The 23,652-nt window shown below is 45.1% G+C and overlaps 1 protein-coding gene across 2 annotated transcripts in view; it reads left to right on the top strand.

Annotated features, from left to right (window-relative positions):
* Positions 1–23,652, top strand: part of PATJ (PATJ crumbs cell polarity complex component) — a 416,500-nt gene that overhangs the window by 370,278 nt on the left and 22,570 nt on the right. For both annotated transcript variants that reach the window (XM_058430929.1, XM_032137686.2), the window contains exons 38-41: positions 2,123–2,237; positions 3,989–4,026; positions 8,867–8,989; positions 10,660–10,764. In XM_058430929.1, the coding sequence (XP_058286912.1) occupies positions 2,123–2,237; positions 3,989–4,026; positions 8,867–8,989; positions 10,660–10,764 (381 nt within the window). The remainder of the gene's footprint in view (positions 1–2,122; positions 2,238–3,988; positions 4,027–8,866; positions 8,990–10,659; positions 10,765–23,652) is intronic.

The following is a 23,652-nucleotide window of genomic DNA, read 5'->3' as shown; positions in this document are numbered from 1 at the left end:
CTTGAGTAGCTGGTACTACAGGTGCCCGCCACCACATCCGGCTAATTTTTGTATTTTTAGTAGACACGGGGTTTCAAAACATCTTGGCCAGGCTGGTCTCAAACTCCTGATCTCAGGTGATCTCAGGTGCTTAAAATTATGGATGAGATAAAAGAGTTTGCCCTATTTGGCTAATTAGAAGAAGGCTGGTAGCCGACTGTGAAAAGGAAATGTCTTCCCATCATGATGAGTTGAAGACTGACCCTGGTGGGCAAAAACAAGATTCCATTGCCAAACATTTTTACATCCAGACCCACTTAAAAAATCAGGATCTTGTAGGAACACAGATTTCCTTCTGAGCAGTTACAAAATAGGGAGATCAATGCCTTCTTCTGAGCGCGAAGGAGAATAAGCTGTTGACTTAATTCATAGAAAGTGAGTTCATTAAGAGAGAAATAACTTCTAGCTTTGGGGCCACCAAGCATCTTTTTTTAAAATGACTTTCCACCAAACCAGAAAGAAATTTCCTTACTCCGCAGAGGAAAAAATACTTGCGAGATCTCTTCCTCAGCCAACTAAGGGAACACAGCCAGGCAAAGTGTACTTTTATAAACGTCGTGGGGCTGGGCGTGGTGGCTCATACCTATAATCCCAGCACTGGGAGGTCGAGGCGGGCAGATCACTTGAGGGCAGGAATTCAAGACCAGCCTGAACAAAGAGCCTGGTGAAACCCTGTCTCTACTGAAAATACAAAAATTAGCCGGGCATGGTGGTGGGCTCCTGTAACCCCAGCTACTCAGGAGGCTGAGGCAACAGAATCACTTGAACCTGGGAGTCAGAGGTTGCAGTGAGCCAAAATTGTGCCATTGTACTACAGCCTGGGCGACAGAGGGAGACTCCTCAAAAATTACAATACAATGCAGTAAAGGTCTTGGCAAACACATCTTTCTGAAATTTTTTTAAGGCAAAAGTTATAATATACTGTACTTCCTCAGTTCTGATTAGTTATCTATTATAGTACCATTTACTTAAATCATATCCTTTAAGGAGAAGTAGAAAAAAACTCCTTTAAATGTATATAGCCACTATGAAGTATACTGAGATCTATAACTTACTTTGAAATGAATTTTTAAAAAAAAGATGAGTGATGAATAGATAAATGACTATGTGATAAAGGAAATATAGCAAAATACTCATTGTGAAATCTAGGTGCTATTTATATGGATGTCTATTGTATAATTCTTTCAGCTTCTCTATATATTTGAAGGTTTTCATATTTTAGGAATTAAAATATTAAACAACTTTCATCATAGAGTTAAGAAAATGGACCAAATTATAATTTATGAACTGATAACAGTGATCTTAGGCTTAGCTTAAAATTTTGATGCAGAATAATTTGGTAGAAAAAGATATTCATTATTTGCAATATTGTTGTCTACATAAGAAAGGCCCTTCACTATGTATACAGTTTTTGTTGAACAGCCACTGGCCTTAAAAGACTACACAGTATTAACCTCACATATTCATTTAAATGAATAGAGGGACAGGTAATGGAGATCTAGAAGACTGGACTAAATTATTACTGATTCTAGGAAAATCTTTGAGAAAAAAATGTTATATATCCCTAAAACAAGCCTTTTTCCTTTCAGATTTGGTGCTTTTTTCCCCACAATTAAGGGTTCTATTTTGGCAGGTTTCTGCTAATCAAGGTCTTATTATACTTGTTTTAGCAAAATACATAATACATTTTGGGTAATAAGGTTGACTGTAACCCCAAATGAAACATAGTGCCCATTAACTGACTATATATACATAAACACTATGTGGCAACCTAGGAAAATGGTTTTGATTTTATGTGGAGCAAGAACAGCTGAAATGATTGTATGGTCTCCACCTTGGTGATTGAAACTGTATACAAAAGCACATATATTGGAGAAAGCAATGGAGGAAGTGTCTAAATGGGATTGGGTTGAGGTAGTAAGGGAATAGTGTGGGTGATTTTTGTTTTCTTTCTTGGCCTCTTCACGATTTTCTGTTAGATGGTTATGGTGACATCAGTAATTGGCACACTAATGGATAAGTATGCATTTTTGGGGATCAAGTCAGTGTCTGCACACAGATGACCCCTGGGTCTTTCTTTCAGGGTAGTCAGCAGAGCGCACACAGCAGCTGTCATCCCTCCTTCGCTCCTGTCATCACTGGCCTGCAAAACCTGGTTGGCACAAAAAGAGTTTCAGATCCTTCCCAGAAAAATTCAGGTATTACACAGACACACCCAAAGCAAAACTACCCTGTTACCCAAATTAAAAATACATATATATATGTTTTTTAAAAACCAGTCTTCTTTAATATAAATGTTTTTTAATTTTTTGAGCTTGGCCGCATAAGCTGAGCTTTCTGAAAGGCCTGTTCTGAAGGTAGGAAAGCCATAGAGATTCCTTCAGTGGTGGCCAGGCATGGTGGCTCACACCTGTAATCCCAGCACTTTGGGAGGGCTGTGGCGGGTGGATCACCTGAGGTCAGGAGATCGAGACCATCCTGGCTAACACCGTGAAACCCCGTCTCTACTAAAATACAAAAAAATTAGCCGGGCATGGTGGCACATGCCTGTAGTCCCAGCTACTCAGGAGGCTGAGGCAGGAGAATTGCTTGAACCTGGCAGAGGTGGTAGAGGTTGCAGTGAGCCGAGATCGTGCCACTGCACTCTAACCTGGGTGACAGAGCAAGACTCCGTCTCCAGAAAAAAAAAAAAAAAAAAAGAAAGAAATTCCTTCAGTGGCACAACACAAAACACCTGAAAAACAGAAAAGCAGAAAGCTGGAGTGCATGGTAAAATAAAATTATTTACAAAGAGAAAATTAATAAATTACAGGTCACTGGAGAAAGGTCAGAAGTGTGTATGCCTTCTATGGGAAAATTGGGCCAGTTAAAAGAAAAAAAAAGTGTGTATATCCTTGGGGCCAGGGTGGGACAAGGGGTCCTTTTAAGTCTTTTGTTGAATGGAGGGTTATCTTTGATTAAGGTAAAAAAAAAATGTACAGTGAAACACAAATGACTCAGCCGGGTGCGGTGGCTCATGCCTGTAATCCTAGCACTTTGGGAGGCCAAGACAGGCAGATCAGCTGAGGTCAGGAGTTTGAGAGCAGCCTGGCCAACATGGAGAAACCTCGCCTCTACTAAAAATACAAAAATTAGCCAGGCATGGTGGCGCATGCCTGTAATCCCAGCTACTCAGGAGGCCGAGGCAGGAGAATCGCTTGAACCCAAGAGGCAGAGATGGCAGTGAGCTGAGATCGAACCACTGCACTCCAGCCTGGGCGACAGAGTGAGACTCCGTCTAAACACACACACACACACACACACACACACACACACACACACACACACACACACACACAAATGACTCGTCCTCCAAGCATTTACTCACCATGTTCCAGGCAGCTGCTGCTATATAGCCCATCAACTTTTGTCAGACCAAATGATTATGGCCACATTGATCTGAAACAGAGAGCACTTCTTTAAAATAGAGGACACAGCAGGCCGGGCACGGTGGCTCACGCCTGTAATCCCAACACTTTGGGAGGCCGAGGCAGGTGGATCACTTGAGGTCGAGAGTTTGAGACCAGCCTGGCCAACATGGTGAAACCCCATCTCTACTAAAAATACAAAAATTAGCCAGGTGTGGTGGCAGGCGCCTGTAATCCCAGCTATTTGGAGGCAGAGGCAGGAGAATTGCTTGAATCTGGGAGGCAGAGGTTGCAGTGAGCTGAGATGGTGCCACTACACTCCAGCCTGGGTGACAAAGCGAGACTGTGTCCAAAAAAAAGAGGACACGGCCCCTGGTGACTTGGCTACCAGCTTGGATGCTGAGGAAGGGTACAATACTTGCATGCTTTAGTGTCTTCTCTTGAAAGACCTAGAAAGTGAAACAATTTTTCATGGGACAATATTATATCCTAAATATATTATTTTTTAATATTAAAAAGTAAATTGTGTTGCTTCTTTATAGGCACAGATATGGAACCAAGGACTGTTGAGATAAACAGGGTAAGTCAGTCATTTTGCTATATGTATTTTTCTGTTTTGTGTTGGATTTGCACTAAATGTACCTTTTCCCCAATACAGTTTATTGGATTGTAAGTGTGCTCTTTCAAGTTACTGAGATAAAACTACGGTCTAAATAACATCAATAAATAGACTTAGAAAAGTACAGTAGAGCACAGAGATGACCTCTATGAATTTTTTGGCAAATCTCATCCACTATATTCTGTGCCTCTGTGTAAGTTTTATTTTTATTTATTTATTTTTTCAATCTTAGTCTTTTAACCTGTACATGTAAAGTTTTATAAAACAAAAATGATGCCATGTGGCACATACTAAATAAGTATTTTTTGAGAGCATATAGTATGATTTTTATCGATTTCATAGTACTCCATCTTATGAATGTGCTGTAAGTTTCTTTTTTTTTTTTTTTTTTTTTGAGACAGAGTCTCGCTCTGTCACCCAGGCTGGAGTGCACTGGCACGATCTCGGCTCACTGCAAGCTCCGCCTCCCAGGTTCACGCCATTCTCCTGCCTCAGCCTCCCGAGTACCTGGGACTACAGGCGCCCGCCACCACACCCAGCTAATTTTTTGTATTTTTAGTAGAGACGGGGTTTCACCGTGTTAGCCAGGATGGTCTCGATCTCCTGACCTCGTGATCCGCCTGCCTTGGCCTCTCAAAGTGCTGGGATTACAGGCGTGAGGCACCGTGCCCAGCCACATATGCTATAAGTTTCTTAACCAGTTTCCTATTATTGAACAATTAGCATATTTCTCAATTTTTGCTATCTTTTATAGTAAAATATCTTTATATTTTTGCCCAAATCATGAGTAATTTCCTCAGGATTAATTCCTAGAAATGAAATTTTGGGGTCAAAAGCCAAGCTTGGTATTAGAGGTTTTTATACATGTTGCTAAATTCCCCTATTGAGAAGATTATATAAGATGTATTTCAGTTCATAAATTTGTCGAACCCTGATTTTCAGACACCTGTGTGATGATATCTAATGAAAGTAGACTCTTTTTTTCTTTTTCTTTTTCTTTTTGAGATGGAGTCACTGTGTCGCCCAGGCTGGAATGCAGTGGTGCAATCTCAGCTCACTGCAACCTCCACCTCCCGGGTTCAAGCAATTCTCGTGCCTCAGCCTCCCAAGTAGCTGAGACTACAGGCACGCACCACCACGCTTGGCTAAGTTTTGTATTTTTTGTAGAGACACAGTTTCTCCATGTTGGCCTGGCTGGTCTCGAACTCCTGCCCTCAATCAATGCGACCACCTCAGCCTTCTGAATTTCTAGGATTACAGGCATGAGCCACCAGGCCCGGCTGAAAGTAGACTTTTATTTTGCTCACTTTGACCTAAATGAGGGGTTCAAGAAGAAATAATGACCCTGTTGTAATCATGGTAATCCACTGCAGTAAAGTGATACCCAGCATACTTTACTTCTCTAGATTTAATGATACCTCTGTTTAAGGCATTCTACCATTTATTAGCTGCATTAGTTTGCTAGATCTGCAGTTATAAAACACCACAGACTGGGTGGCTTAAACAATGGGAATTTATTTTCTCACAGCTCTGAAGGCTGGATCCGAGGTGAAGGTGTCTGCAGGTTTGGTTTTTCCTGAGGCCCCCCTCCTTGGCTTGCAGATGTCTGCTTTCTTGCTGTAGCCACACGTGGCCTTTTTGTGTGTCACTCATCATCCATCCCTCGTGTCTCTCCTATGTCCTAATCTTTTCTTATAAGGACACCAGTCACATTGGACTAGGGCACACCCTGGCCTCATTTTAAAGGCGCTATCTCCAAATACAGTCACATTCTGAGGCCCTGGTACTTGGGGCTTCAACATGTGAATCTTAGGGGGACCCAATTCAGCCTGTACATTAGCTGTACAGCTGGGTGCGGTGGCTCATACCTGTAATCCCAGCATTGTGGGAGGCCGAGGTGGGAGGATCACTGAGCCCAGGAGTTTGAGACCAGCCTGGGCAACATGGGGAAACTCTGTCTCTACAAATAATTTGTTTAAAAATTAGCCAGGTGTGGTGGTGCATGCCTGTGGTCCAGCTCCCAGCTGTTTGGGAGGCTGAAGTGGGAGGATCGCTTGAGCTCAGGAGGTTGAGGCTGCAGTGAGCCGTGATCATGCCACTGCACTCCAGCCTGGGTGACAGAGTAAAACCGTGTCTCAAAAAAAAAAAAAGCCATTAGCTCTATAATAGTTAGCAAGTCAACCTCAATTTTCTCATCTGGGTGTGATAACACTAACTTACCTCAGAGGTAAATATTATTGTGTGGATTACATGAGGTCATGAATGTAATGTCTTTAGCATAGCACCTAGTGCATCAGGAATGCCCAGGAAGTGGCTTCTGTTGTTATTAGCTACAGCTTTGACTAAATCTGCCTTATTTGTTCCCGGTATTTTTCCACCAGAGTAGCAACTCAAATGTTCCTATGATGGGGAAGTTAAATGTACCAACAGTATACATAATTATGGATAAATTAAGGAAACATCATGATGGATTTAAACAAAGCCAAAAAATTATTGCATAAATTTCTCCTCTAAGATTTCAAAAATAATATTCTTTTATATTTCCTTAGTCATTTCAGCCACTTGTTTTTACAGGCTTTTGTAATAAAGCCTGCTCCTACCTACCCAATTCTACCACACGTGATCCAAGCAGAAATTTCTTTCTTTTTTTTTTTTCCTGAGACAGAGTCTCGCTCTGTTACCCAGGTTGGAATGCAGTGGTGCAATCTCGGCTCACTGAAACCTCCACCTCCCAGGTTCAAGTCATTTTCCTCCCTCAGCCTCCCAAGTAATTGGGATTACAGGTGCGTGCCACCACGCCCAGCTAATTTTTTGTATTTTCAGTAGAGACGGGGTTTTGCCATGCTGGCCTGGCTGGTCTCAAACTCCTGACCTCAAGTGATCCACCCACCTCGTCCTCCCAAAGTGCTGGGATTACAGGAGTGAGCCACCACACCCAGCCTCTAAACTTCTGCTATGCTGGTTTGGGTCTGTCCCACACATATGTAGCCTGAGAGTTCTGTGGGTTCACAAACAGAATTCAGAATTCGTTTTCTTCAGCTTCCTCTTCTCTGCTTTTCTTCTCTTTCCCTCTTTTTCTTGATTCTTCCACCCAGAAGGATGGAATTTCTATCTGAATGTTAGCATTCACCGTACCTTTCCAGCTCCTTGACTGGGAATCACCTTCAGGGTACAGCTGCCAGGAAAAAAAAAAAAAAACTGGGAACTTCCCCCGCTGCTGCCATTTCTCCAAGTTTTGACTCTGCGCCACACTTCATTTGGTTTCTTTTTGTTTCAGAGGCCACAGGTAGTTGTTTTTTACATGTTGACTAGACGTCTTGATTGTAACCAGCAGGAGAGATACGCTGTCACATGCCTATGCTGCCATGCCAGAACTGGAACTTGTCATTTGTTCTTTTAGTGATTTTAAAAATATTAACCCTATGATACTAATGTAGGGAAAAAACTGGACTAGAGCCAAGTCTCTTCACCAGAGTCCGTCTTGGGGAACATTTTCAGCCACATTTTATGTCTCTCTTCAAACTGTTGTCACTACAGTGGTTGTCCTCTCAGATCCTTTGTTTTAACGCAGTCTTTTAAAGCCAAATGTGTTTGTTCACACCCAGAAGAGCATAGTATGTGTGGCAGTTTAATCATAAACACCATATGAGAACATACTGGCCAAGTCTGCATCAGAATTGGCCACTAAACTAAGGAGCTGCATAGAGTGTGTGTGTGTGTGTGTTTAATTTACTCCTGCTATTGCCTTCTATTGAGCCAGTTCTGTAGGCAGTGACTGTGCCATACTATCTCATTTAATGCTCAGACCAACACTGTCAGGTATGTAGTATTCTTCTCATTTGATACATAGACATGGAGGCTTTAAGAGGTAGTCAGCCTAAATAACAAACAGAGAGGCTCTCTAAAGGAAAATGGTGTTTATTCAGGAATGGGAATATGCGGGCCATAGTAGACTATGTGCGTATTCAGGGAGGTAAGGAAAATAAAAGGTTTTAGAGGACAGAATGAGAAATATATAATTATTTTGAGATAATCCTTGGCTACAAAGATTAATAACAGGGGTGACACACAGCCCAAGGCTGGACAGGCATCTGCTGGACAGATGCACTTGTAGAAGTATTTTTTTATGAAAGGTTGTGATGTCCTTCCTGCAGGGTTGTGGTTTTTGCAGTCTTTTGTGATAATTTTTGTTATCAGGCATACAAGCCTGAGAACCCTTTCTGCATAGCCTTTCCTGGCTCTATTGGTAAGGATTTTTTTTTTTTTTTTGACACAAGTGACTCCATTTTGATTCTGACAACTTTCACAAGGTTAAGTAACTTCCCCCAAGACCCCACAGCTAATTAAGAGCTAGAGCTGGGGCCGGGCAGGGTGGCTCACGCCTGTAATCCCAGCACTCTGAGAGGCCAAGGAGGGTGGATCACCTGAGGTCAGGAGTTCGAGACCAGCCTGGCCAACATGGTGAAGCCCTGTCTCTACTAAAAATACAAAAACTTAGCCAAGCATAGTGGCACGCACTTGTAATCCTAGCTACTCAGGAGGCTGAGGCAGGAAAATCGCTTGAACCCGGGAGGCGGAAGTTGCAGTGACCTGGGATCATGCCATTGCACTCCAGCCTGGACAACAAGAGCAAAACTAAAAAAGAGGGCTAGAGCTGTCTACTCCAAAGGTTCCACATTTAACTCCTGTGTTATCCTGGCCTCCTACCTCATGGAGGGATTTTGTTCAACAGCTATCTGGGGATAGTCAGTTTGTGGCTCTTTATTAAATATATAAGCATTATGTTTTCTTTCTTTTTTAGGAGCTCAGTGATGCCCTTGGAATCAGTATTGCTGGAGGAAGAGGAAGTCCCTTAGGAGATATCCCTATATTTATTGCCATGATTCAGGCCAGCGGAGTGGCCGCACGGACACAGAAGCTTAAAGTAAACGAGAGAACTGGTTGAAGGACTAACAGCATGTGGTGGGGTGGGAGAGGAAGTTGCAGCCCTGGGCACCTTGTTTAAAGTTGGAATTCCAATAGCCATCAGAGACTCAGGCTGAGGGCAAGATGCATTAGAGGCCGGGCGTGGTGGCTCACGCCTGTAATCCCAGCACTTTGGGAGGCCGAGGCGGGTGGATCACGAGGTCAAGAGATCGAGACCATCCTGGCTAACATGGTGAAACCCCGTCTCTACTAAGAATACAAAAAAAAAAAATTAGCCGGGCGTGGTGGCGGGCGCCTGTAGTCCCAGCTACTCGGGAGGCTGAGGCAGGAGAATGGCGTGAACCCAGGAGGCGGAGCTTGCAGTGAGCCGAGATCACGCCATTGCACTCCAGGCTGGGTGACAGAGCAAGACTCCGTCTCAAAAAAAAAAAAAAACGACTTTATACCTTTAGAAATTCATTAGGTCCCCAGGCACATAAAAGTATTATTATTTGTATCAAAGCTTCTCAATAAAAGAAGAAATTGCAGCCCCTTTGCAAACCCTCCTTTACCCTTTTTTTTTTTTTTTTTTGAGACGGAGTCTTTCTCTGTCCCCCAGGCTGGAGTGCAGTGGCGCGATCTCGGCTCACCGCAACCTCCACCTCCTGGGTTCACGCCATTCTCCTGCCTCAGCCTCCCGAGTAGCTGGGAATACAGGTGCCCGCCAACACGCCCGGCTAATTTTTTGTGTTTTTAGTAGAGACGGGGTTTCACCGTGTTAGCCAGGATGGTCTCGATCTCCTGACCTCGTGATCCGCCCGCCTCAGCCTCCCAAAGTGCTGGGATTACAGGCTTGAGCCACCGCGCCCAGCTTCCTTTACCCTTTTAAGCACCTCATTCCAGGCCGGGCGCAGTGGCTCACGCCTGTAATCCCAGCACTTTGGGAGACCAAGGCGGGCGGATCACCTGAGGTCGGGAGTTCGAGACCAGCCTGATTAACATGGAGAAACCCCGTCTCTACTAAAAATACAAAATTAGTCGGGCATGGTGGCACATGCCTGTAATCCCAGCTACTTGGGAGGCGGAGGCAGGAGAATCGCTTGAACTCGGAAGGCAGAGGTTGCGGTGAGCTGATATTGCACCATTGCACTCCAGCCTGGGCAACAAGAGTGTGAAACTCTGTCTCAAAAAAAAAAAAAAAAAAAAAACACCTCATTCCACCCAAAATCAGCTCTCAACTGAGAGACATTTGACCTTAGAGTCTTCCCTCAATCAAAAGAATCACCATTTTTACGATTTCTCCCCCTTGTTGCCCCTTAATCTTAACTTCAGTAGAAAAAGCAGAAAATATTTGGCCTCCTCATTAGAACTTTATTGAACGGTTAATGTGTACACCTCGCTATTACTGGCAAATGGATGTATGAAACACCACCATTACCAAAATACAAAAGTGGCCTACTGTGCCTTTTAATAATCAAATGTGACCCCCTTCTTGTTGCTCTGATTTGTCTGTATTTGGGGAAAGCCAAAAAAATTCCTCATGCTTCTTGAACATGCATGCACGGTAGTAATGCAGAATCCTCACAATAGCCACAGATGGGAAATAGGACTTGCAAAGAATTTTAAGCATTCTTCTCAAATTTAATTTTTCTTAATGATAGTGATTTTCTGTCACTTTTGTACTTCCAGGTTGGAGATCGGATTGTCAGCATTAACGGGCAACCTTTGGATGGGCTGTCTCACGCAGATGTGGTTAATCTGCTGAAGAACGCCTATGGGCGCATTATCCTGCAGGTATTGCGATCAATGGAGCACGCAGCTGCGTGAGGCAGATAAGTGGCGTGCAAAAAAGATTGAGCGTCACTGGCAGTAGGCATCGCAACCCAGCAGGGTGCTTGCTGATGTGAATTATGAAGGTTGAAAGCAAAAAATTATTATTTTTATTCAGAAATTCTTTAATGCCACCCATACAGGCAGTGAGCATGATTATATGAAAGCATAACAAGGGGAGAAAAATTACTCTGCTTCACATGATAAATCAACGCGGCTTTTAGTTTCCAGTGTTCTTTTGTAAATCAGAGTTTGTAAGGAATAAGAAATGATTTCTTTTCTTATGCCCAAAGACTGTTACTGAACTGCCCAAGTGCTGTTTCTTCTTTTCCCCTTAAAGGAAGAGGAAAAATACAATGGTCTTTTTCCTTTAGCATAGATTGCCAACACTGTTAAATTCTCACGCATAGCAGTCATCAACCAAGGCAGACAATTGTTTATCAGCTGTGGTCCCCAGCTGTATTGTTCAGAGGCACAAGGAAATATACCAGGATGTAAAAGCAAAATGTGCTATTAATTACCCCTGCTTATATTTTAGCCCTTCAAATGTCTCTGAGATTGACACCATGCATGACTGAGAGGCAGCATACTGGCAGTGAGTTTCATTAATGAGTTTCCCCAGCAATGTATGCTTACCATACGTCTGCAGAGGTAATATAAAATGGTTTATAGGTGGCCGGGCGCGGTGGCCCACGCCTGTAATCCTAGCACTTTGGGAGGCTGAGGCAGGCGGATCACCTGAGGTCAGGAGTTCAAGACCAGCCTGGACAACATGGTGAAACCCCGCCTCTGCTAAAAGTACAAAAATTAGCCAGGCATGGTGGTGGGCACCTGTAATCCCAGCTACTCAGGAGGATGAGGCAGGAGAATCACTTGAACCTGGGAGAAGGAGGTTGCAGTGAGCCAAGATTGCTCCACTGTACTCCAGCCTGGGTGACAGAGTGAGACTGTCTCAAAAATAAAATAAAATAAAATAGTTAGTTTATAAAGAATAAAGCCCACCATGTACTACCTTAGGGAGAGGGCCAGCCAGCCACTCATCATTCTAGCCTTAAAATAAGAAGTTTGGGCTGAGTGCAGTGGCTCACACCTATAGTCCCAGCACTTTGGGAGGCTGAAGCAGGAGGATCACTTGAGGCCAGCAGTTCAAGACCAGCCTAGGCCATAGCAAGACCCCATCTCTACAAAAAAGTTAAAAAGTTAGCCTGGCATGGTGGTGTGTGCCTGTAGTCTTAGCTACTCAAGAGACTGAAGCAGGAGGATGGCTTGAGCCCAAGAGTTGGAGGCTACGGTGAGCCACTATTGTGCCACTGCATTCCTGCCTGGGCAGCAGAGTGAGACCCTGGCTCAAAATAAATAAAAAATACATAGGAAGTTCGAATTGAAAAACCATTACATAGCTGGGCACAGTGGCTCACGCCTATAATCCCAACACTCTGGGAGGCCAAGGCAGGAGAATTGCTTGAGCCCAGGAGTTTTGAGACCAGCCTGGGCAACGTGGTATGATACCCCATCTCTACAAAAATAAAAATAAAAATAAAAATTTAATTTGAATAATAAAAAAATTAGAACAAAAGAAAAACTGCTGGGTGCGGTGGCTCACACCTGTAATCCCAGCACTATGGGAGGCCGAGGCGGGCGGATCACGAGGTCAGGGGATTGAGACCATCCTGGCTAACATGGTGAAACCCCTTTCTACTAAAAATACAAAAAATTAGCCGGCCATGGTGGCGGGCGCCTGTAGTCCCAGCTACTTGGGAGGCTGAGGCAGGAGAATGGCGTGAACCTGGGAGGCGGAGCTTGCAGTGAGCCGCGATGGCACCACTGCACTCCAGCCTGGGCAACAGAGCAAGACTCCATCTCAAAAAAAAAAAAAAAAAGAAAGAAAGAAAAACCGTTACATTTGGGAGAAGCAATTTGTGGTGTTTAACATCTCTGTGGTCTAAGTCCAAAGTGTCCAAACAGACGTTTAAAAAGTAAGTGGCTTTCAGTATGTATGAGGGGTATAATGAAAATCCTTTCCGTTTACTATCACACTAGTCTTTAAGTTAAAATTTTAAGAGAAAGAAAAGAAAATCCTGTCATTAATTTCAAGGGAGTTTATGTGATAGGCCAAATATTATTAAATTATTTGGGTCCCTGATTTTCTATTGAACACAAACCAAAACACTGTGCGGACTGGGCATAGAATCTGCTTCCCCTCAACTCCTGGTCCTCACTTTCAGTGGAAACCTACACAGTTACCTGCATTTGTTCCTCCACCCTACAAATCCTTTGCTTTCTGAAATGGGTGGCTGTGCTTGCTCATCCTTCACGTTATGCTGACCCCTAGAGGCAGGACAGTACAGCTCTTCAGTGCCGAGCCCAGGACCTTGAATTACAAAGACCTTAGGAGGATCCTACTTCAAATGGTAACTGACCAGAAAAAAGTCTCTCTCCCTTAGCAATATCTAGTATTATTGATATTTTCACACATGGATATAATTTGTTCAGCTCTGTCTTCCTCACAAATAAATAAGAAGACACAATTAGCCAGATGTGGTAGCGCATGCCTGTAATCCCAGCTACTCAGGAGGTTAAGGCAGGAGAATTCCTTGAACCCGGGAGGCGGAGGTTGCAGTGAGCCAAGATCACCCCATTGCACCCCAGCATGGGCTACAAGAGTCAGACTCCATCTCAAAAAAAAAAAGCACATAGAAACTAGCTGCTCGGAGGATGAGGCAGGAAGATCACTTGAGCCCAAGAGTTTGAGGCTGCAGTAAGCTGTGATTATAGCACTGCACTCAGCTTGGGCGACAGAGTGAGATCCCAGCTCTAAATCAGTAAATAATAACATTATTTAACTATAATGTCATAATAGTAAAAACCAATATAACCAAACATTAGGATGAATTAATTATTTTTATTTTATTTTATTTTATTTTTTTGAGATGGAGTCTCGCTCTGTTGTCCAGGCTGGAGTGCACTGCAACCTCTACCTCCTGGGTTCAAGCAAGTCTCCTGCCTCAGCCTCCCAAGTAGCTGGGACTACAAGCATGCACCACCATATCTGGCTAATTTTGTATTTTCAGTACAGATGGGATTTCACCATGTTGGCCAGGCTGGTCTCAAACTCCTGACCTCAAGTGATCTGCCTGCCTTGGCCTCCCAGAGTTCTGGGATTACAGGCATGAGCCACCATGCCCGGCCGAATGAATTATTAGTGGCATGGGGATTTGTGGTGTTTTGGTAGAATGAAAATGTGAGTTAAATCTTCATCTTCCACAATAAGGAGTGATTAGATATCAAAAATTTTTAAATCAAGAAATAGAAGTAAAACTGTTATTTAAGAATATGGAAGCACAGCCTGGCCAACAGAGAAACCTTGTCTCTACTAAAAATATAAAAAAGTAGCCGGGTGTGGTGGTGCACCTCTGTAATCCCGGCTGCTCAAGAGGCTGAGGTGGGAGAATCACTTGAACCCCAGGGGCAGAGGTTGTAGTGAGCCAAGATCTCGCCACTGCATTCTGGCCTGGGCGATGTGAATATGGAAGCAAATACTAGGAGAAACAGCTGAAAATAGTTGCTTTTAGGGAGTGAGAATCTGTAATGGGGGTAAAGGAGCAAGGACTCTTTCATTAAACACTGTAGAATCATTTTGACTTTTAAAATTATATAAATGGGCCGGGTGCAGTGGCTCACACCTATAATCCCAGCACTTTGGGAGGTCGAGGCTGGCAGATCGCTTGAGCCCAGAAGTTTGAGACCAGCTTGGGCAACATGGTGAGACCCCGTCTCTACAAAAAAATACAAAAATTAGTCGTGCATACTGGCATGCACTTGTAGTCCCAGCTACTGGCAAGGCTGGGGTGGAAGGATTGCTTGAACCGGGGGCGGGGGCAGAGGTTGCAGTGAGCCAAGATCGTGCCACTGCACTCCAGCCTGGATGACAGAGTGAGACCTTGTCTCAAAATTAAAAAAAAAAAAAAATTACGTAAGTGAATAGGTGTGATTTTTTTTTTTTTTTTTTAATTGAGATGGAGTCTCGCTCTGTCGCCCAGGCTGGAGTGCAGTGGCTCAATCGCAGCTCACTGCAAGCTCCGCCTCCCGGGTTCACACCATTCTCCTGCCTCAGCCTCTCCAAGTAGCTGGGACTACAGGCGCCCACCACCACGCCCGGCTAATTTTTTCTATTTTTAGTAGAGATGGGGTTTCACTGTGGTCTCGATCCCCTGACCTTGTGATCCGCCCGCCTCAGCCTCCCAAAGTGCTGGGATTACAAGCGTGAGCCACCACGCCTGGCCTGATTTTTTTTTAAGTGAGATAAAAAGTTGTTGGAAAGTATCAGAACTACAGAGGATTGAGTACATTTTTAAAACGTAGGAAACAAGTAGAACTTAAAAATGATGTAACAGTTAAGTGAAAGAGTTTGGCGAGCTAAATTTTCATCTCTTAGGGTATGGAGTCAGTGGACACCAAGACAGTACATTTCAAAATAGGCATATAAGAATATTATTTAGCTTATTCTTTAGAATTAAAAAGAGAAAAGTTCAGTGTGCTTCTAGGGAGGGCAATTGTTGAATTTTTTTTATCATGTACTGTACTATTTAATTTTTTATTATGTACACACAAAAAAGAAATATTTAGAAAAAATAAAATATGGCCAGGCGTGGTGGCTCATACCTGTAATCCCAGCATCTTGGGAGGCCAAGGCAGGTGGATCACTTGAGGTCTGGAGTTTGAGACCAGCCTGGCCAACATGGTGAAATCTCATCTCTACTGAAAATATAAAAATTAGTCAGGTGTGTTGGCACGCGCCTGTAGTCCCAGCTACTTGGGAGGCTGAGGCAGGAGAATAGCTTGAACCCAGTGGGTGGAGGTTGCAGTAGCCGAGATTGCACCACTGCAGTCCAGCCTAGTCGAGAGTGAGACACCGTCTCGAGAAAAAAGAATAGAAAAGAACCAAGAATATAGGTCCGTTTGAAAAGCAGCTAAACAGATTTGAGTAGAATGGTGCTTCTCAAACTTTAGCACGCTCCGGAAACACCTGGAGGGCTCCCCAGCATTTCTGATTTTGCAGGAGTGGCGTGGGATTCAAGAATTTGCATTTCTTTCTTTTTTTTTGAGACAGAGTTGCTCTCTGAAGCCCAGGCTGGAGTGCAGTGGCACAATCCCGGCTCCACTGAGCCTCCACCAACTGGGTTTAAGCGATTCTCCTGCATCAGCCTCCCCAGTAGCTGGGACCACAGGCACCCACCACCATGCCTGGCTAATTTTTGTATTTTAGTGGAGACAGGGTTTCACCATGTTGGCCAGGCTGGTCTCGAAGTCCTGACCTCTGGTGATCCGCCCGCCTTGGCCTCCCAAAGTGCTGAGATTACAGGCGTGAGCCACCGTGCCCAGCCAATTTTGCATTTCTTCTAACAAGCTCCTAGGTACTGGTGATGCTGCTAATTCAGATCCCATGCCTCAGACCCAGGGGAGTAGAGCATTATTTAGGGATGAATAAAGGTCTCCCCACGTTATTCTCTTCATCTGAAATACCCTTCTCACCCTACTCTCGTCTTTTTTTTTTTTTTAGAGAGACAAGTTCTCATTATTGGCCTCTAACTCCTGCACTCAAGAGACTGTCCCACCTCAGCCTCCCAAAGTGCTGGGATTACAGGCGTGAGCCATAGCACCCAGCCCTCTCTTCTTTTCTTCCTTTTTTTTTTTTCTTTTTGAGACGGAGTTTTGCTCTTGTTGCCCAGGCTGGAGTGCAATGGCGTGATCTTGGCTCGCTCCAACTTCCACCTCCCAGGTTCAAGCGATTCTCCTGCCTTAGCCTCCTGAGTAGCTGGGATTACAGGCATGTGCCACTACGCCCAGCTAATTTTGTATTTTTAGTAGAGACAGGGTTTCACCATGTTGGTCAGGCTGGTCTCGAACTCCTGACCTTAGGTGATCCGCCCGCCTCGGCCTCCCAAAGTGCTGGGATTACTGGTGTGAGCCACCATGCCCAGCCTCTTTTCTTTATAAATTTTGGAAAATCCTTTGTTTAGAAACTCTCCATCCAAGAATAGGGAGTGCCTGGGTGTTGATGTCCTTCCAGACCATGGTTCTCCAAAGCTGGAGAAATCTGTGTCTGTGCCTCAGGCGCAGGGCCTCGCCCAGAGCAGATACCTCCTCAGTGCTGCTCACATGGAGTTGCTGAGCCATTCCAATCAAGCTGAAGGACATGAACTAATAGGGAACAAATCAGCACAGTTACCAATTTAGTCCAGAAAAATTCCAGTAGGGGAGGAAGATGGATGGCTTACCCAGGGTTGGAAATGGAAAAGGTGTGTCACTGAGGGTGCAGAGCAGGCGTGTCATGGCCTATGTGAGTATCACTAAAGGAATGATCTGCTATTAGGTCTTTACTTTAGTTGCATAATAAAATCACTGATTTTAGTACCTGTTCCTGGGCCCCACCCCAGAGGCTCAGATTTAATTTTTGTGGGATATGGCATGGACATCAGATGATTTTAAAATTTCTCGGGTGATTCTAATGTGCAGCCAGGGATAAGAAAAGTAGTCTACAGGGTTTGCAAATAAAAAGCCAACTAATGCTTAGGCCAGGTGTGGTGGCTCACACCTGTAATCCCAGCACTTTGGGAGGCCGAGGTCGGGAGCGTGGGGCGGGGGGAGGATCGCTTCAGGTCAGGAGTTCAAGACCAGCCTGGCCAACGTGGTGAAACCCCCTCTCTACTAAAAATACAAAAATAAGCCAGGCATGGTAGCGCATGCTTGTAATCCCAGCTACTCAGGAGGCTGAGGCAGGAGAATTGCTTGAACTCGGGAGGCAGAGGTTGCAATGAGCTGAGGTCGTGCCACTGCACTCCATCCTGGGTGACAGAGTGAGACTCCGTCTCAAAAAAAAAAAAAAAAAAGCCAAATTAATGCCATGAAGACAGTGATAAACTGCAGGAAAAGGACAAAGACCTAAGGTTTGAAAGTTGAAATGAAGACCTAGGCCAAGTTAGGTAGGAGAGGTAGGCTGTAGTGTCAGAAAGTCGTGAGTTTGAATCCTTTTACTAAAGTCTAACCTATTCCTCTAAAACAGGGACTGTGGAGCTCCTTTCTTAAAAAGGTTGTTCTGAGGATTAAATGAGGTGTGATGTAAAGTGTCTAATAAATACAGTATGTTGCAAATGGTAAATACTAAGTGGTATCTTATTACTTTCATTGTAATAACATAGGCTTGAAGTTAGAGGATACTAAAATTCCTTTATAAAATCCTGGAAGTGGAGTGGTTTTCCAGGTGGCATTTGAGGTGTGTGCCACTAGGTGGCGATGTGGCTGGAAGTCAGTTTGCCCTTTTCGAATTTTACTCCAAGTGCTTCACACTTCAGACCATTAGATTTTTTTTTTTTTTTTTTTTTTGAGACAGAGTTTAGCTCTTGTTACCCAGACTGGAATGCAATGGTGCAATCTCAGCTCACTGCAACCTCTGCCTCCTGGGTTTAAGCGATTCTCCTGCCTCAGCCTCCTGAGTAGCTGAGCTGGGATTACAGGCTCACGCTGCCACGCCCGGCTAATTTTGTATTTTTAGTAGAGACAGGGTTTCTCCATGTTGGTCAGGCTGGTCTTGAACTCCTGACCTCAAGTGATCCGCCCATCTCAGCCTCCCAAAGTGCTGGGATTACAGGTGTGAGCCACCACGGCCAGCCCGATCATTGAATTTTTAACAGACACATAAAAATCAATATATTCTGGTGTCACTAAAATCAGGGTCACTAGATTCTAGACAAAAACTTTAAGCAGCTGTGCTTTCTATTTCAGTAAGTTACACCAAAGGCCAGGCATGGGCTTTTCGTTTGTGTGTGTGTGTGTGTGTTTCTGTAATGTGTCCCCATCTTAAGATGCCAGCTTTCTCAGGGATCACCTTAACTTTACAGCCTTCCTGTTTGTTTTCAACATGTGTGCACCCATAGGTTGAGGGTCCAGCTGCGTGTAAGTGCTGAGGATTTTTATGTTTTGTGTGTGTGTGTGCGTGTGTGTGTGTGTGGTGTGTTGTTTTTTTGAGACAGGGTCTCACTCTGTTCCCCAGGCTGGAGTGCAGTGGCACAATCATGGCTCACAGTAGCCTTGATCTGCCAGGCTCAAGCGATCCTCCCACCTCAGCCTCCCAAAGTGCTAGGATTACAGGCATGAGCCACCACACCTAGCCAGTGCTAAATTTCAGATTTGGTACTGAAAGGCTTGAGTCTAGTAAGTCTAAGGGCTAATCTTGTTCTTTTGCAGAAACCTTTAGGAAAGTTCTAAGCAAGGAGCTCAAGCTTTTATGCATTGTAATATCTTACTTATCTGGAAATTATTTTGACTTCTCAATTCTCCAAAACATAATACCTAAACCTGTTTTTAAAGAAAGATACTCAACCTAGGTCCGTGCATTAAAGACCTCTACTTCATTACTCATTTAGAAAGCTTAATAAATACACAATATTTCACTGTAGAACATAGAGTTCTAATTAAGTTTAATGTTCCTTTTACCCTAAGTTATTAAATGCAACATGGAGGCAAAGCACAAGAGAGTACATAAGAATAAATATCTTCTTAAAGGAAAACAGTGGGGAAGGTGGCACAAATTAAGGGAATTCACATCAGAGGGAGAACCCTGTTGGAGAAACAGTGAGGGGGAAACCCATTGGCAGAAGGAAACATGGAATGAGTGAGTGCCGTTGGAGGTGGGAATATAGAATGAGGGGGCACAGCAGCCTGAGGGGGAAATGCCTCCAGAGGGGGGAACACAGAGTGAGGGGACACAGCAGCCTGAGGGGGAAATGCCTCCGGAGGGGGGAACACAGAGTGAGTGGGGATAGAGGCCTGAGGGGGAAATGCCTCTGGAGGGGGGAACACAGAATGGGAGGGGATAGCAGTTTGTGGGGGGAACACAGATTGAGAGGGAAGCAGGCTTGTCGGTTCTTCCACAGATGCAAACGTCTCTAACTGTTCCTTAGGCGCAGAGGACAAGGCTGCGGCCTCCCCATCCTCTGGCAGGAGGATTTCTTCCTGCTTTTTCTTCAGGCCAGTGGCCTCCCTCACCTCAGGTGGGGGGATCTCCTCCTTCTCTTCCTTCAGGTCCATAGTCTCCTCCTCAGGTGGGGGGATTTTCTCCACCTCTTCCTTCAGGTTCACAGTCTCCCCTTCCTCGGATGAGGAGATTTTCTCCAGCTCTTTCTTCAGGTCTGTGGCCTTCCACTCTTTGGGTTGGGAGATTTCCTTCTCTTCCTTCAGACCAGGGGTCTCCTCCACCTCAGGTCGGCGATTACTAAATATTTGATAATAAGAGTTGGGGAGGATGAGGGAAAACCAAGTAGTTCATTAAATGCCTAGTGAGACTTTAAGAAAACACAACCATTTGGCGACTTAGAAGTTCTACTAACTTTAATGGTGATGCAATACCCATCACCAGCAATTCCAGATCTAGTTACCTGCCCTTAAACAACCACTCAAGATGTCTACAGCAGCACTGTGCCTCACAGGAAGGAGCATAAGTTTTCTGTTTGTTTGTTTGTTTGAGACGGAGTCTCACTCTGTCACCCAGGTTGGAATGCAGTGGCGCAATCTCAATTCACTGCAACCTCCGCCTCCTGGGTTCAAGCGATTCTCCTGCCTCAGCCTCCCTAGTAGCTGGGATTACAGGTGCATAAGCCACCATGCCCAGCTAATTTTTGTATTTTTAGTAGAGAAGGGTTTCACCATGTTGGCCAGGCTGGTCACAAACTCCTGACCTCAGGTGATCCACCCACCTCAGCCTCCCAAAATGCTGGGATTACAGGTGTGAGCCACTGCACCCAGCCAAGAAGGAGCATAAATTTAAAGGACCTGCAGGCATAAATTTAACCCACCTCCCCCATGTTGGAGGGCCGGGGCACCAGCCACATTTCCAGGCCTCTGGGTCTAGCGGGACATGAGAGAAAAGTTTGCTAATCTGAGTAATACAAAATGCAAAACCACAGCTGCAGATCTTAGGACTGGAGCTGGCCCCACCCAGGTGAAAGGACTCCAAACACTACAGCTCTGAAGCACATTCAAGTTACAGAAACTTTAATGCCTATTGTCCAGTTAAGGACCTCAAAGTCCCTGTGCCTTCCCCAGAAGGAATCCCTTTCCTTCCCCTCTCCTCTCTCCACTCTGACCTGCATGTGTTCATATCTGCCTCCCACACTAGATGACATTGGCTGCAATTTCTGGAGGGCAGGGAACTTTTGCTCCCCTGGGTTTCCTCTGCCCCCGTCTCTATTCTCAGAACCTTTCGCAGAAGTTTACACCCAGGAGTGTAAGATTTACTTTTAAAAAAGAGCAAACTGGCCGGGCACGGTGGCTCACACCTGTAATCCCAGCACTTTGGGAGGCCGAGGCAGGCGGATCACCTGAGGTCAGGAGTTCAAGACCAGCCTGGCCAAGATGGTGAAACCCAGTCTCTACTAAAAATACAAAAATTAGCCGGGCGTAGTGGCGGCACCTGTAGTCCCAGCTACTTGGGTGGCTGAGGCAGAGAATTGCTTGAATCTGGGAGGCAGAGGTTGCAGTGAGCCGAGATTGCGTCACTGCCCTCCAGCCTGGGTGACACAGCGAGACTCCATCTCAAAAAAAAAAAAGAGCAAACTTCTCATTAGACTCTTTGCCTTCCCCAAAGCACACAAACATCTCCCAGCCTCACCTCCGTGTTGTTCAGTCAGTCCCTGATGTTGATGGTGGAAGAGCTCTCCAGTGGCGGGGCTGAGCCAGCTCACAGACCATATCTCAAAGTTGAACTTATATGAACTCAAAGTTGAACACACCCTTTGGAGATCAGATTATCCCCTTTCACAAGTCAAAGCCCCAGGAAGGTTTAACTCTGCTGCCTATCAAGTTACTTGCCAATCACCTCTTAAGACAGAAGGGCTTGATGGGGATTTCTTAGAGCTGTAAAGTCTAAAGTCATTCTTTTTTTTTTTTTTTTTTAAGACAGGGTCTCACTCTGTTGCCCAGGCTGGAATCCAGTGGCACAATCATGGCGTGCTATAGCCTCAACCTCCTGGACTCGGGTGATCATCCCACCTCAGCCTCCCAAATAGCTGGGGCTACAGTCATGCACCACCACGCCCAGCTAATTTTTGTATTTTTTGTAGAGTCATGGTCTCACCATGTTGCTCAGGGTGGTCTCGAACTCCTGGGCTCAGGTGATCTGCCTGCCTGGGCCTCCCAAAGTGTTAGGATTACAGGCATGAGCCACCTTGCCCAGGCTAAAGTCATTCTTAAGGTGACATATTTGTGCTCTCCTTGTCTTCCTGCAAAAGACCAAGCTGTCAGTGAAAGTCATTCACGTTTCTCATTCAGCCTCTTGGATCCCACTTCTACAAAATAGGCAGAAGACTGGACAACCCCAAGTGTCCTGGGTGGGTCTCTAAGATTCGGTATTATCAGTTTTTTTCGTTTCGGGGTGAAGGAGTGAGCAAAATGACTTCAGGTTTTAGAGGGATGTGAGTTTTTCCATAAGACCATGCTACAGAAGTGTTTTTATACTTTGCAGCTAGACTTTTTAAAAATTGATTTTTGGCTGAGTGCAGTGGCTCACGCCAGTAATCCCAGCACTTTGGGAAGCCAAGGAAGGCAGATTACTTGAGATCAGGAGTTTGAGACCAGCCTGGCCAACATGATGAAACCCCGTCTCTACTAAAAATAAAAAAATTAGCTGGGAGTGGTGGCACGAGCCCGTAATCCTAGCTACTGGGGAGGCTGAGGCACGAGAATCACTTGAACCTGGGAGGCAGAGGTTGCAGTGAGCCGAGGTCATGTCACTGCACTTCAGCCTGGGCAACAGAGCGAGACACCATCTCAAATTTAAAAAAAATTGATTTTTACCCAAATAAAACTATGACTTTGGTTTTACCATTTGTATGGCGGATTTCATGGACTCTTGAAAGGATAATCTCTTTCTTTTTTTTTTTTTGAGACGGAGTCTTGCTCTGTCGCCCAGGCTGGAGTGCAGTGGCGCGATCTCGGCTCACTGCAACCTCCGCCTCCCGGGTTCACGCCATTCTCCTGCCTCAGCCTCTCCGAGTAGCTGGGACTACAGGCGCCCGCCACCACGCCCGGCTAATTTTTTTTGTATTTTTGGTAGAGACGGGGTTTCACCGTGGTCTCGATCTCCTGACCTCGTGATCCGCCCGCCTCGGCCTCCCAAAGTGCTGGGATTACAAGCGTGAGCCACCGCGCCCGGCAAGGATAATCTCTTTCTAAAAGGCAATGAGCTGGTCTCGGTGGTTCATGCCTGTATTCCCAGCTACTGAGAAGGCTGAAGTGGGAGGATCACTTGAGTCCAGGAGTTCAAGGCTGCAGTGAGCTATGATTGCACCACTGCACTCCACCCTGGGTGAGAGAGCAAGACACATCTCTAAAAATAAAATAAAAGGTAGACAGCTTTCTTCCTAGGAAGCTAGGAAGGTTTCTAGGAAGTGGGGGTGAGGTGGTGGGTGTGTTATGCCTCCCACACCTCAGGCTGTCTCCTTGCAGTACCCTGGAGAGTGGAGTACCCCCTGGTGCCAAGCACATGCCATCATGATGGTCTGCTCTATTTGCATCTTCTTGTCCCACTGTCCCTCTGCTCCTCCCCTTCCCATGCTCCAAAAATGGCCTATAAACTCTGTTGCCTCACACAAGGTGATTTGCCTCACACCACAGACAGTTAGGAGTACAAGATTCTAGATTTGGATTTAAATCCTGGCTTCACCCCTTACCACCTGTGTGACTTAACCTTCCTGCTTCAGGTTCCTCATCTGTAATATGGAAATAATAGCAGCACCTACCTCTGTAGGGACTCAGAAGGATGCTTAAAGACATAATGCAGCACCACCATGGCTGAAT

The sequence above is a fragment of the Hylobates moloch genome, unplaced genomic scaffold, assembly GCF_009828535.3.
Source record: "Hylobates moloch isolate HMO894 unplaced genomic scaffold, HMol_V3 SCAFFOLD_18, whole genome shotgun sequence".
Taxonomy (NCBI): domain Eukaryota; kingdom Metazoa; phylum Chordata; class Mammalia; order Primates; family Hylobatidae; genus Hylobates; species Hylobates moloch.
This window is presented reverse-complemented; position numbering and strand designations above follow the sequence as displayed.